Here is a 15362-nt window from a genome sequence, read left to right on the forward strand (position 1 = left end):
ATAAGTTCGGGGATGGGATTAGGCATCCCTTTTCTGTGGTCCACTGGTGACACATGGCAGGACAGAGGTTACCCTTTGGGATTTGACTCAAGAGGGGTGCTGGTGGATGTTCATGCTGATGATGTGCAGCTGAAAGGTTCTCTCAGTCTAAAGGTCAGACTGGAGGAAAGCATGGAGTCCAGAGAGGAAGGCGGGATGTTAAGGGACCATGAGGAGGAGGGAAGAAGGAAAGCAAGCGCTAAGCATGTGCTGAACGGGGATCTAGAGTTTAGGTGGTTTCCCTGAGAAGGGGGAAAAACAAGGACTTGGAGAAGGGCAGTGACTTGCTCCAGGACCCGGAGGCAGAAGAGGATTTTCAGGAGGATTTGTCTTGTTTCCTGGAAGAAATGAAAGAGAAAGAGTGTGCTGGGATTCAGAATGTGAGCTCTAGAGGTAGACGTGGATGGGGGAGTGAAAAAGTTTGCTTTTGCCATGTAACCGAGTTGTCTTCATCATTGGGATAACATAACTGAAAGGCCGTATGACACTTCATCTCCTGCCGCCACAATTTCTGTCACTCCAAATGCGATATTGATCCCAAAGTAGAGAAATGGAATGCTGTTTTAAAGAAGCCAGGATTAGCTACGTGCTCTGATATACTCGAGCACTGGATACATGTTGGACAGCAAATGGCTTTGAGGGATCAGTAACTGGAGAGTGAGCCTTTGGCTTTCAGGTGAGTTGTGTGAAATGAGACTCCAGTCTCTGGCTCTTGATGGACAGGTTTCTAAGCAGGAATGGAGGGTTACTGGTGGAGTAGGGGGGTGTCATAGAATCATAGAATAGTTTGGGTTGGAAAGGACCTTAACATCATCCAATTCCAGCCCCCCTGCCTTGGGCAGGGACACCTCACACTAAACCATGGCACCAAAGTCTTCATCCAGCTGTCGGTTGTGTTCACTCCATCCACTGACCTTTCAGTAACCGAGGAACTTGACAACCCTGGAAATAAAGGGAGAATGCAGCACCTTGACAGTTGCATTTTAGGAAGGATCCTGGATTTTTACAGCAGCACTTGGAGGGAAGGAGTGAATGCCTGTTCAGGTTACTCTCATATCCTAGGCAGATGCATACATTTAATGACAAATCCAGAGCAACGCATATTAATAGAGCAAAAGAGTTTATTTATCTAGTTTGGAATATTTTCCCAGCTTTGCTGAAAACCCTGCTCTAGAAATGAGGGACAAAGAGTGGCAGCTTTGCTTGGAGGTACAGATTTCCCTGTCACTGCCACCACAGTGGTATTTGAGCACCTGCTGTTGCAGAAGAGGAGGCAAAGAGTAAAGCATATGATGGCATTTCTGTTCCCTTCTGCCACTCACAGCCCTCATGCACACAGCCTGGATTTAGTTCAACATGCCAGGCTCCTTTCAACTTTCTTCTTATCCCCAAAGCAAAACTCACCCAGCAGAAACTCCTCTTCCTGGGCACGTGCTTTCCACCCACTGAGGAATTTATAGACCTCGTGGCAAAGAGTTAAAGGTCTTTGCTGATAAGAAGTGGAGAAAAGAGACTCCAGCAGCAGCACTGCAGAAGGAAACTCCTTTGTACCCTGTTGTACTATAAAGACTGAGTTATCTCCATTTCTACCTGAGAGGTCCCCAAGGCTTCCCGCAGATGATGACCTCTAACGTAAGAGCTGTGATTGCCAGGAAGCCTTTGGAGCTGGGTGGAATCCGCAGCGAGCTGGCAGGGAAGGAACACGGAGTGTGACCGCAGCGGGGAAAGCAGCGTGGAGCCAGGAGCAGCAGCTGCCCCGCGGCATCCTTCCAGCAGATGTTCTGCTTCCAGGACACGGGAGCGTTCCGGAGGGCTCCAGCAGCACTTTGCCTCGGGATCTCATCTGTCGCAACGGTGTTTGGGAAGAAAATCCACAGTTCCCAAACATTCCCGTGTGCAGTTCGTAATGCTTTTAAGTTATCTTTGTATTTCTGGAAAGCTGGCTTGAATATGTGTGGAATAGTATATTGGAATGTGAGTAATCCCACTGCTTTGATCTGTAGGGGCTAGGATTTCACTGACTTGAGGAGTCTCAAACTGCAGAGAGGCGCACTGTGGGTGCTTGATCTCATTCTCCAGCAGGTTGGTCTTAAGCACATGCTAAGTTGTAAGAGAGCAAACACCAAAATTCATCCCTGAGCTGCATTTTAGGAGGGATTCAGTGGTCAGCAAGTTCTGGAAAGGGGTGTCTGAAGGATCCTGGCCTCATTTACAGGCTCCTTGCAGGAGTCTTGCTTCATTAAACCCCACTGCAGAGGCCAAGCAGAGGCCGTTTTCCTGGTTTGCCATTTAAATCAGGCAGCTATTACTTCAAGGTACCAGGCTCCCCAGTGGATGTAAGGAAAGCTGCTGTGCAGTGAAACGCAGTGATATTGAGAAAAAATTATTTAAAAGTAAGCAATTTGCAAACATAGCCTGTGTGTTTTTAATGCACAGAGGGTTTGTTCCACCTGTAGCAATGCATATGTGGCTTCCCAGTCCCCAGGAAGCTCAGTTAGAATCGTGCCTTTTGAGAAGGAACTTTCAACATCTGATGGAAAATGCAAGCCGAGCTGTGGTTTGCCTGCAAAAGCTGCTGTAACCCTGTGGATTTGATGTGGTTTTATCACATGATGCCTGCCTAGCCTGGGACATTGTTGTTTGTGTCAGAGATAAAATGCAATGCGAGTTCACGAGTTCCTGCTGAAGTCATATGATGATCATTCACATGTTCCAGCCATTGTGCGCTGTGCTCGAGCCATTAGCACATCTCCATATTGCATGAATACAGCGATGTTGTAAGGAGAGGATGCTGCTGGGGGGGGCATAGATGCCAGTGAAGCACAGGGCTGCTGAATGCTTCCTTCCCCTCTGCTCAGGGTTACGGATTTGTCTGCACATTGTTCCTTAAGGCTTTCTTTCCATGGCTGCAGCTCTGTGCTGGGAGCAGCACTGCAGAATGCTGCGTGGAGCTCACTCATCCCTGACATGTTCTGCTGTTTTGCTAATTCTCACCCAGTTAAGGCCGAATAGAAGTCACTTGTCCCTAACTAAGGAATCTGCACAGCCCAGGGCAGAGGCATGGGATTCCCATCTTCTCCCTCATCAGAACCCCTCTGCAGCAGTCGGGCAGTTGTCTTTTTGTTGCTGGTTATCAAGCAGCCATGAAGTTACTTCCCTGTGCCTTCATTTCACACTTCTCTGTGTGCCTTTTTCATAGCTACTCAAGATTGAGACTACTTGTGTTCTTGAATGAAGGGGGGAGTTTGTGACATGGACCAGTGGGGCCAGAGGTGAACCTGTGATGCATGACAGCACTGCTGTATTTCCATCGGTCCCTTGAACCTTGCTTCCCATAGGGATTGCTTCCAGCTTGCTCTTCTAGTTTGGTGATTGTATAGGGAATGTTAATAGGATCACAGCGTGCTTTGGGTTGGAAGGGACCTCAAAGCTCCTCCAGCTCCAACCCCTGCCACAGGCAGGGACACCTTCCGCTGGAGCAGCTGCTCCAAGCCCCTGTGTCCAACCTGGCTTTGAGCACTGCCAGGGATGGGGCAGCCACAGCTTCTCTGGGCACCCTGTGCCAGCGCCTCAGCACCCTCACAGGGAAGAGCTTGTGCCTAATATCATGTTAATTAAGAAAGTTTTAGGGCAGAGTTAGTGTCTAATTTAGTGCAGCGTAGGCTATTTCTGTCTCCTGGTGCTGCCCACTGGCAAATGGAAGTAACTCCAACCTTAACGTGGGTGTGTTAAAATGTAATGAGTACATGTTAAATACACTGAGATCTTTAGGTGAAGAGGGCTGCCTAATGCTTTCTCAAATGGCATTGACTAACACGGATGCTGTTTCTCCTTGGGATGCCAGATTCACAGGGGAAATCACAGGTGTTTTTAAATAGTGAAGAAAACAGTAGTGAAGCATCTCCCATGCCAGTGATGGCCAATACTGTGTGTGCACAGTTGGCACAGGTCCTGCCACTGTGTTCCTGTTCCATCCAAGCCCTCCTGACTCCCTCTTATCCCATGCTTTATGCCTGTATCTCCATCGTAAATCACTCCTAGGACCATTTCTGCATCGCTCTGTGAGACTTCTCTGGCTTCCCTGTAACACTGACTGTGTTGTTCAGCTTGGTCCCTTTTCAGCCTCACAATTCCCTTGTACTGCAAACAAGAGGAACGTGTCACCTCTGTGCCACTCTTTAATATGACATGGGGACTTAGACACAGCTAGAGAGAGATCTCTAAAACCAGTATCTTTTATCCTCAGTTATCCTTGTGAAATGAATCTCTTCAATCCTGTGGTGTTCCTGCTGAATTATTCCTAATCAGCGTGTTTTCCTGTACATGATGATCTGCTCCTGGTCAGGATCTGTGCCCATCACACCACTGGGTCACCTCTGCCCCTTTGGGCAGCTGGAGCCTGTTGTTGCCATCCTGCCTTTTAATGCTTTGGTACCATCCTTTCTCCTAATCCTGGATCTTATAAAGTCATTTGTAAAACTTTAGAAATGGATGGTTACTTAGGAAAATGGAGCTGGAGTGACCTGTTTGCTCCTGGCTTGCAGATCAACCTTCTCATGTACATCTAGGCTGCAAGAGACGCTAATATGTCCTCTGTTAACTGCTTTCCTGGGGCATAAACCTTTGAGCTGTTAAATATCTTACCTAAACAGGTAGGTACAGTGCTGCTAAGCAGTGGTTTCAGATCGTGGATCTTAGCATGTCATTGTGTTTCAGAAACTCTGCAGCGATGCTCAGGTGCGAGTGTTTGGGAAGTGCTGCCAACTGAAGCCCGGAGGAGACAGTTCTTCTTCCTTGGATAGTTCAATCAATTCATCCTCCTCATTCTCTGATCCGAAAGAGCAATGCCCAAAATACCAGGTGAGTCACTTTTGCCTTTGTGTTGTTTTTTTGCATAACCCATGTCAAATACCAGTGTCAGGTGAGGTACTGAATGTTGTAAAGGGCTTGAAATTGGAGGCTGGCAGTGGAGAGCAGTTCTCAGTCAAAATCTGACTTTGGGTCTGAGTCAGTAATGTTTAGTTCTGTAGCTTCGGGGCTGAACAAGTGTAAAACCAACCAGCTGGTTCTCTTGGGATGGGTCTTGAATGGCAGAGGTTTCTCCAGGGCATTTGTTCTGTCTCGTGGCCCTGGTGATAACACTGGTTCCGTACAATGAGACTTGGCACAAATACCTTCCCTTGGTATAGGTGAGGTAGTTTATTTTACTTCATTGCTAAATACTAGGGGAATAACAGAGAAAAGCACTATCTGTAGGGAGAGGCTGAGTAACAGCTTTATAACAAGGGATTCGGTGTGCTTGAGTTACATTTTACATAAGAGATTTTGGCCGGGAGAGTAGCTGGAGTCATCTGACACGGATATATTTCTGTCATCTCTCCTTCCATGGATCACAAGTGTTTTATATTAAGCCGCCCTAAAATAGAACTAAGCCCTTCCACTCTTTGTAATGAAGTAATTGTGTGTTTGAGGGAAGCTGCTATCTCCACAACCTGTTCTGCAGTACAGTACTACCGATGGCTTAATCTCTATAGATATAAATGAAGAACCTTTCAGTACTGACTTTCCCACTGTCACGACAGCTCTTGCTCTATTTGGCGAGCTGCGTATTCTTGTTTTCTCTGTCTCATCACACTCTTTTCCACAGCTTTCCTAAGGTGGCTGAAGATCTGTTTCCCAATCCTCCCTTCCTGGAAGGGCATTTAGCTGTGGTTCTGAAAGGAAGAGCCATTTCTGTCAGCGGCTTCCTCCCAGCACAGAATAACCTCCTTCATGCATTGTCTGACCAAGAGAAATGATGCCCCCCACTATCCAGAAATTGTTTCTCCTACTGGGCAGGCTCTGTGCAAACAATGGTCAGCATTATTAAAGAGAATTAACTTCAGTGGTTGGCATGATAGTGTATTTTAAGGCTGTGGAAAGTTTTCCCTTTCAAGTCCCTGTTTCCTCATGGGTATCACTTGGTCAAAACCTGAGTTGGGCTGAAATGATGCGCAGCTACATGACACGCTCAGAAAGTGGTGAGGATTCCAACTTTGCTGGATATCTGTTGTAAACTACCTGCTGCTCCTTCCAGGCTTCCCAATGAGGGAGCAGGGAGCTGTAAATACAAGAGTTCTTTATTGCACACTAAAAGTCAGTGTCATGCATGCAGAAGGGCCGGAATAAGTGTGCGCAGACATCACTCAGCCTGGCATTCCCCATCTTCTAACTGCTGCATGTGAAACCTCAGGAGATACTTCATGTACTTGTAGTATTTATAGGCCCTTTTGTTTGTTTGCTTTCGAAAGCTATAAAATGGAAGCTCAAATAATACAATGCTATAGGACTTTTTAAATAGTTCTTTATGTTTCCTTGTTGAAATACGCTTGGACTGTATACGAGCAACTCTAATTGCAAGCTGAAACACAGGGCTTTGTTCCAGCCTTCCCTGTTTTTAATTATGTCCTATCCAGATCCCTCACAAATGTGATTAGAATCCATTAAGATGAAGCTGAATGTGGTTCCAAGCTTGCCCATGATAACTTATGTGCATGAGATGAGTATTACCCCAGTACCTACCTGCCTGTCTGAAAGTCCTTCTCATTTGTTGATCATGATTTGACATCTATTTGTCCTGCATTATTAATTGCCATCTGTACTTAGTTATTGCTAAGACAATACAAGCAGCAAGTGGAATATTAAATGGTGTCAATATATTCAGAAACCTAATTTTCAAATCATGCAAATTGAGCTGCCTCTAAGATGCTAATGCACGCTAACACACGCTTTGGGTGTGTTTTGTGATCAGGCTCTATGGGAGCTAGTAAATCTGACCTGGAGCATTGGTGGGTGTCCAAGCTGTCAGTGCTGGAGGTTGTGCCCTTTTTGACACATGCTCCTTGGCTGTTTTTTGTTTGAGTTTTTAATATTTCACCCCTTTCCTCAGTTGAGTGCGCTCTGCTTTGGTCTTGAATGACCCTTGTTTAGCAGCATTAAAGGCCTACAGAGTTGAGCTGTAGCAGTGTTTCCATATTGCATGTATTAAACATGGGCATCTTCTGTTATGTATGGTAAAATTAAGTGTAGATGAAATGCCAGACTGAAACAGGTCATGGGTGCATCTTACCCTTTGCCGTTAGCAGTGCTTGTCTCTGTCTTTCAAAGGGAAGGGAAACTCCTATAATTGAATTGGAAAGCAGCTGATTTTCACTTGGTTTTCTTAATTCGATTGCTTGACAAAGAAAATCAATACTTTAGCTGAGAGCTTTTTTCCTCAGCTTTAGAATGAGATCCTCACCACAGCAGAAAGTTGAAGCCAAAACCAACCATCAAGAGCCTGACGTTTATTCAGGATGAGTCCTTGGAGGTGTGCAACAGGTTTAAAACCACCCATCGTAACATTTGGCTGTAGCAATTTGCAGTGTTCTTCCTGGAGGATTTCATGATGCTGCCAGACCTGTCATTTCCTAGAACCATTAATGTCTGTGCTTATGCTTCCTTAGAGCTGCTGGCTCATCCTGACTGATTTTGAAGTCTCGTTTTTCCAGTACTGCCTCCGGTGCATGGTATCCTGGGAGGGAAAGAGGGGAATTTCTCTGAGACCCAGTTAATGATTGGATTTTGCCCTGTCATGTGAATCCTAACAAACGTTGCAGTCGTATTATCCTCATCTTTATAGCTGTGGCTACTCCTTTGAGTCAGCCCCTATCTTTCCTGCGCTGATAGCAGATTTCAGAGGTTAGCAGGAGTCTGATGAAGCACCATCATCGTAACTGAAAGTGCTTGAGAAGAGCTAAAAATTGAGAAGTCTTCCAAGTGCATTGCCTTTTGGCTGATTCATGTTCCCTTGGTCCTGCCCTTGCTCTGGGAGCTGATGTGAGCAGAAACATCCAGAGGTCACTCTCATAGGACTCCATACTGCTGGTAGGAATCCACAGTGTGGACACCCTGGCCTTGGTTATGCTCTGAGCCCGCTGGTGCTGAGCAAAGTAGTTAGGTATATTCCAAGCCTGTGTAGGAATTCAGGTGAGGATCCTGGTAGTTCAGAGCTTGGGTAAGGGATATGGAGATACGGCATTTGGCATTTTCCAAACACAAGATTATTTCTGTGACTGGATTTAAGAACCTCTTGGAAGGATTACAGAGGAATGTAGTGACAGGACAAGGGTAATGGCTTTAAGCTGTTCCTAGATACTAGGAATAGATTCTTCCCTGTGAGGGTGCTGAGGCGCTGGCACAGGGTGCCCAGAGAAGCTGTGGCTGCCCCATCCCTGGCAGTGCTCAAGGCCAGGTTGGACACAGGGGCTTGGAGAAAGCTGCTTCAGTGGAAGGTGTCCCTGCCCGTGGCAGGGGATGGAGCTGGAGGGGCTTTAAGGTCCCTTCAACACAAACCACTCCTTCATTCTATGACTCTATGAACTGCCTGAGCTCTTTAAATTGTCCAGGCCAAGGCACAAATTGAGACCCAGCACTAATGTTCCTATTTAGAGATGAAACAGCCCTGGATAAAGGGGCAGTAATCTCAGTCATTGAAAGTATACAGACAAGACAAGTGTCAGTTGAGCAATAATCTCCAGTTGATTGCCCTGAGTAACTTTTTAATTCTAAGTTTTGTCTGCTGTATTTGCTCTAGCCTGTGATGTGGCACAATGAGGTTCCTCCTCTGTACCTAGCAGTGTGCCTTACAGCAAGCTATCACCAGCCGAGAAGCACAGCTTAAGCCTTGCATCATGATAACTCTTTGCTGGTACATCACAGGAGCACCAGGGAAAGATGCATCAGATACAAAATACCATCCATGGATAAGTTATCGGTCAGTCTGGGTCGAGAAAGCACTGCTCCAACTTGGCTCCAGTGCACAGGCTTTGTAACAGCTCCAGGGAACTTGTGATTCTTGTCAAGCAGACACAAGGTTTAAGCCTAATGGTTCTTGTTCAGTAAAGTGTGTTATCAACACGTGAGCATTTTAGTCCCCTGACTCAGCGCAGTTGCAATCTGCTTCCTCTCACCCCTGTGCTGGGTTAGGTGAGGTTTGCTGGTGATTTTAGTGGTTTAGCTCACTGCCAGTGTGAAGATCACTGTCTATGCTGGCATTATCTTTATTGAGCTTGTCAATGTAGTGTGTTCAGCAGTGGGATAGCAAGATGGTTTGCATGTCTATCTTTTAAATAAAGAATCTTTTCCTTAGATGTATATTGCTAATAGGAATGTGCTTCTAAAATCCTCAAAACCAGATGTTGGTGGGCTTATTTTGCAGGGTTCTCGGTGTTCCTCAGATGCTAACATGCTTGGAGAGATGATGTTTGGCTCTGTGGCCATGAGCTATAAGGGTTCCACATTGAAGATTCACCAGATCCGGTAAGATTGATGTTTTACCGCTCTTTTCGGAAGCCTTACTCCTTAGTGTACCATGTAATGAACTAAATGCCACAAGTGCAGAGCAAAGGGAATTTCTGGGTTTGCTTTATTCTGTGGTTACTTTTAACACAAAAGGTTGTTTGGGTCTATAAAGCCTGGAGGGTTGTGCAGCAGAAAGCAAAGCCTGTCTTGGCACTGTGTTTCTGACTGACATCTTCCTTGTTGTCCTCCAGCTCACCTCCTCAGCTCATGCTCAGCAAGGTTTTCACAGCTCGCACTGGAAGCAGCATCTATGGAAGTCTGAATACGTGAGTCCATTGCAAATTGTACCTATTGCACATGAGCAGATGTATGTCAGAACACAAAAGACGTTATTTGGACCCTCCAGTTACTTTCTCTAGGAAAAGAAGTTACTGTTCCTTGATCCTTTACATTCTATCACTTGTGTCCTCACCTTTCCCTTGCAGTTGCCTGCACCTCAGTTTGCATTAAGTGAAGGAATGAACCATTCCTTTAATGCTGATGTGGTGAAGCTTGATATTGTATAAAAGCACCTCCAACCACCACAGGAGAAGGGATGAGGACAGAACACTGGGGTTAGGGAATTCAGTCCAAGATGAAGAAAAGATGTTATAAAACCATCTGGCTTTAGAGGGTTTGGGGGTTAATTTTGTGTGTATTAACTGACCCACTTGAGAACGTGGCTTAGGCTAGGAAAGCTTCTTCTAGTGGAAGCCTGTGTTCTTGTCTTGTTTGTTCCATTCAGGCTGTAATGAAGTACCACTATACTCTACTGAAATGCAAATCACTGTTTCTGTTGTATGTTTTATGTGTGTTACAGGTTGCAGGACAGTCTTGAGTTCATTAATCAGGACAGCAATACGTTAAAGCCTGACCACAGTACAATTATGAATGGACTTCTTGGGAATATAGGTAATTACAAACAGATTGGGTTTCCTGGTATCTTTAAGTAACATATGTTCTAGAATAGGAAAGTCTTCTAAATAGAATCAGATAGTGAAAAAAACCTAAAGGTATAAGAGGAAATTAGTGTTGGTGTGCTTTGAAGGAGAATGAATCATACAGTTCAAGCAGTGGCAGTGGTTCGATACATACTGTTGTGTATGTGTATATAAAATACATAGTAGAAGTACTGAGATACACTTAAGTTCAAATGCAGAAGATGGAAAATGCCAGCCTGTAGAACTTCCTGAGCAGCGTCTCTCAGATCAGGCAGGAAGGGTTCTGCCTGGCTCAGCTCCATGGGTTTATGTTGTTAATCATTTTCATTCTCTCCTGTACTCTGGCCACCTGAGCACGTGTGTCTGCGTGCTTTGTACCAGTCAGAGGTAACCTGGCACAGTTGGGCTGCAGCTCTGATCAGATCAGGCACAACATCTTCTGTTCTCTCCTCTTTCTCACTGTCAGACCATGGAAGCTAAGCAGTCTGGAAGAGCCTCTTGGTTCTTGGCCTTCGTGGAGGTGCTGTGGGTGAAGGCTCCATGAACATCAGATAACAGAAAGAGGAGTCTTGGCTCTTCCCTTTGGAAAAGAGCTGATAAGAAGATCCTGTGCTTGGTTGTCCAGTGTGGCAACCTAAGGGGTTCTTCAGCCCATTCTCCCTTCCCCTTGGTTTAGACTGTTCACTTCCCAAGCAAATGGCTCTTGTAGCAGGTGGAATGAGGGGCTGCTTTTGACATTTGCTTTCCAGAACATTGCTGTCTGTAAACCACACTTCCCTAGGCTTGGAAGGAAGGAGTGACCTTGATGACTTAGTTATTCTAACTGGGTTTCTGGCTTTGACATGGGCTTAAATGCTTTCTGGGTTCAAAAGCTCTATACCTCATTGCAATCATTCCCATTTATAAGGGTAGCCAATTAAACTTGTAAGAATCTTATATATTAAATGCTTCCTGAATTTACTAAGTCAGGAAAGTTGAAGAGATGTATTTTTCCTTAAGATCCAGTATTCCTTTCAGGCTTCAGTTGTGGTTTTTCGCAGTGCAGCAGTGGATGAGGTGCCCAATCTAAGATTAGAGAGGAACTCACTTCATCAACTTCCAGGGTTTTGCTGTGGTTTGCACTTGGCAAAAGTTTGCTGTATCACCAGTGTGATCTAAACTGCGAGTTCAAATTCAGCTAACACAGCTGTTAGGCATGGGCTCACTATGATTTAGATGTAGCCAGTGCCACAGGGTTATCTGTGCCCAGCTTTGGGGTGAGGAGGACTCCTGCCCACTGAGCAGGATAACTGCCTGGGTACAGGCACCTTGGTGCAAGGATGTGCAGCGAGAAGTGATGAGTTTGCCTGCTGGAAGAGGATGCTGGAGCTGTCGTTGCAATGGAGCTGCACAGGTTTGCAGTCAGTTCCACAGTGGGTGCTTGCAGGTCTTGGTTCAGCGCAGAGGGAACCGTGGTTAAAGCAGGTGAAGAAGTTAATCTGTAACTGCAGCATTTCTGACCACTGTGTTCAGCAGCTCCTGACTCGCTGGCTCTCACCAGGCTGTGATAGGAGGAGAAGGATCCGTGTGGTTTGGTTGGGAGCTATTTACAAGCTGCTTTTTTTAGATACCTTGGTTTAAAAACAAGCAGTGGTCACATCCTTTCCTTTAAGGAGTGAAGAGCTGAGAGAATGGCAGGGACCTTTGTTGGGGTGCAGCCTTTGTATTTTGTATAACCATGGAGCCCTAGACTGATTTGAGTTGAAGGGACCTTAAAGCTCCTCCAGCTCCAACCCCTGCCACAGGCAGGGACCCCTTCCACTGGAGCAGCTTGCTCCAAGCCCCTGTGTCCAACCTGGCCTTGAACACTGCCAGGGATGGGGCAGCCACAGCTTCTCTGGGCACCCTGTGCCAGCGCCTCAGCACCCTCCCAGGGAAGAGCTTCTGCCTAAGAGCTCATCTCAGTCTCCCCTCTGGCAGGTTAAAGCCATTCCCCTTGGCCTGTCCCTACAGCCCCTTGTCAAAATCAGAAGACTTCAGATTGAGGAGAGAGAATGGCAGCTAACTCATTAAAAATACCCATGCATTTCTCCTGCGTACATCAAACACACTTTTTCCCTGGTACACTTACAACCCAGTGTTCATTTTACAATGGATACCAGAGACAGCTAATACTGGTTTTCAACATTATCATTTCACTGAGCTGATGCACTGACTGTCCTCAGAACAACTCCTTCAGCCTGTAGTTTTCTGTTGGTTCTACTGAGATGAATTTCCGCCTCCCTTCTCCCCCTTCCTCCCTGTGGTCTTCAGCAGCCCTGTTCCTCATCCCCACCAGCGTGGCTCTTAAGCCAAACATTGTACTCCCCGATGAATCTCCTGTTTGTGATCCAGTTGGGCTTTGAGCCTGCATAAATTAATCATTTCTCAACTTAAAAAAAAGCATCCATGGAGAGAAACCCCATCCTTGTATGGGAGACAGTGTAAAGCTGGGTCCATTATTTCAGTTCTATAAATGCTGTATAGCCCTACTGTAAGCCGTATCCTTGAATCCACGTTCCTGTTAAGCGTAAGAGCTGTTCTCCTGCATAAACTCTGCATTTCTGTTGGCTTCTCTCTTCTCCCTGCCCTGGCCCCCTCCCTCCAGACCGTTCTGCTTTACTAACCTCATTCTCCCCTGTGTATTTTACATTTTGCCATGTAGGTCTTTCCCAGCTTTGCAGCCCCAGGCGGGCGTTCTCAGAGCAAGGTCCGCTCCGCCTGATCCGGAGCGCCTCTTTCTTTGCAGGTTTGCAGTGTGCTGTGTGCTGTGTGCCTAGTCTAGCGGGGGTGACACAACTGTGGGCAGGCCTAGTCTGGCCCTGGAAATAAGATTCTCATGGGGGGTTGCATGGACAGCCGTGCCTGCTCGCTTACCTTTTTGGTTACATGCTTTAAATCCCCCCGAGGACTGCAGGCATTGGAATGGTCCTCCTTTTGTGCTGCTTTCTTTTGGAAACCCACCACTTTAATGGTGGATTTAATATTTCTGGAAATAATCTTTCACAATGCGTGAAGTTGGTTTGATCTGGACTCGTTTCAACCAGACTGTACAAGTTAAAGCTAATCCAGGTTCATTTAAAATGGACGTTTCTTGCTTTTAGTGCCTGGGTCTTATTTCCATGGCCGAGTAGCTTTTATTTCACACACGTGTTTGTGAAATGTAGCACATTTAAAGACTATTGAGCCTGAGACACTTGATCTTGTCTATATGCAACTGTGAATCTGGACAGCTTATGGCTTAGCTGAACAGCCAACACCCTGCTCGCTTTGAAAGCATGTGCTTTCTTCAAGGCCGCATTGTAAAGTCCTCTTAAAATCATATATCTAATACCTGAGAAAGCTGGTAGGTGAATGAAGTCGTGTTTATATTGGTCTGTGATGTTGTTTTTCTCTATACACTGAGTGCTCCCGATGTGACCGACATCCTTTTGGTACATTGAAATGTCATTGAAAAATGTCTGTGTAAAGGAACAAAGTTCTAGTTTGCACGGAAATCAGTGGTATAGACCACAGAAACATACAGAGAAGCTTTTCAGAGGAGCGTTTTGGCTTGTTCAGCTAAGCAGCCTTTCTGGGTGATGGCCTTGTGCAGTGCTGTTGATCTGAAGTAATGAGCATGGTTTTGTTTCATTAATTACACGGAGATCCGCAAACAGGAAAGGAACTGTATATTCCCCTGCTAATTGCTATTTCTTGGTTTGCAGTTCATAGCAACCCTATGGATATGCCTGGGAGGGAGCAGAATGAGGACAGAGACAGCGGGATAGCGAGATCTGGTAATGCCTGTTCTGTGTGTTAACCCTGTAGACTCCAAAGATACTCCCTGAGACATCTAGCCATCATCAGATAGTCTTTCCTGTGCTGAAATGTGCTTGTTCTGGTTTGCTGTATGTAAGCATTAATGCATACCTATATGTAGACACACAAGTGTAGGCGTCGAGGGGATTGCAATAGGAACCTCACGGAGGTAATCTCAGCACCAGAGCAATTTATTAAAGCCTGCTGCAAATAAGCAAGCCAAATTAAATATTGAAATGAGCTTGCAGTGTTTCTAAATGATACCTGTTGTCATCTCCTTTCCAGATTGAGGAGGATGCTAATGATAAAGCAGGCATTTGCCTCCACAGCACCCCGCTCCTCCTCCCAAATTCAGGATACTGGGCACTTAGTTAAGATTGGGAAGGCTGTTAAAGGCTGTGATTAACGTTACTCCTTTCCACAAAGAATCTGTTTCCAATACTCAGGGTTGATGAGCAAGGTGCAGTCTGTACATTGTCTATTACATAAAGCTGCAGGTCTGCCTCACCCTTGTATTAATGTTAGTATAAACTGGTTATTTTTAGGTAAGAAACACAGATAAACAAGGGATGAGGCACCTGAGAAGCAGCCCCAGTTTATGTCAGGGGGCTTCGTTTAGTTGCTGGTATTATTTTCCAAGCGCTCTTTCTTCTGGAGAGATGTTTATTTATTCCTCTTGTTATTGCAGCATCTCTTAGCAGTCTGCTCATCACTCCGTTTCCATCTCCGGGCTCTTCGTTTAACAAAAGCTGTGCTAGCAGTTACCAGCGGCGTTGGCGTCGCAGCCAGACTACCAGCTTGGAGAATGGGGTCTTCCCTCGATGGTGAGCTGGGGAATGAGAGTGCTGGTTCCTGCCCAAGAGTTTTCCGTCATTGTCAGCTTGATTCTGCTCCTGCATACATACATCTGCTCTCGCTGTTGCTTTCTGTGGGGTATTTGCAGAGGTGTAAGTCAGGCTGCGTTCAATGCCTGATCTTTTTTAGGATCTGTTTGCTTCGTGGCATTCCGTGTTTTGCACTAACTGGGAAGCCTGCAGCAAGATGTAAACCCGTGGGCTGTGCTTTTGAGGATAAGAAGCCCTAAAATGCTACTCAAAACACAAATTCTTGGCAGAGATGGGAGAGAACTAAAATACCATCCTCTGATCCCACAGACACTTTGAATCTGGTTCCAGCTTTTTTGATTGCAGGATCAGTTAAGGG

At 45.8% G+C, this 15362-nt stretch overlaps 1 protein-coding gene across 2 annotated transcripts in view; it reads left to right on the top strand.

Annotated features, from left to right (window-relative positions):
- The window catches only part of FNIP1 (folliculin interacting protein 1), a 66551-nt gene that overhangs the window by 32154 nt on the left and 19035 nt on the right, over window positions 1–15362 (top strand). The window contains exons 3-9 of one of the 2 annotated variants that reach the window (XM_034066744.1): window positions 4756–4899; window positions 9278–9378; window positions 9612–9686; window positions 10220–10311; window positions 13024–13107; window positions 14066–14137; window positions 14848–14983. In XM_034066744.1, coding sequence (XP_033922635.1) covers window positions 4756–4899; window positions 9278–9378; window positions 9612–9686; window positions 10220–10311; window positions 13024–13107; window positions 14066–14137; window positions 14848–14983 — 704 coding nt within the window. The remainder of the gene's footprint in view (window positions 1–4755; window positions 4900–9277; window positions 9379–9611; window positions 9687–10219; window positions 10312–13023; window positions 13108–14065; window positions 14138–14847; window positions 14984–15362) is intronic. The other variant, XM_034066745.1, reaches the window with a different exon arrangement.

Source organism: Melopsittacus undulatus, chromosome 10 (genome assembly GCF_012275295.1).
Source record: "Melopsittacus undulatus isolate bMelUnd1 chromosome 10, bMelUnd1.mat.Z, whole genome shotgun sequence".
Lineage (NCBI taxonomy): Eukaryota > Metazoa > Chordata > Aves > Psittaciformes > Psittaculidae > Melopsittacus > Melopsittacus undulatus.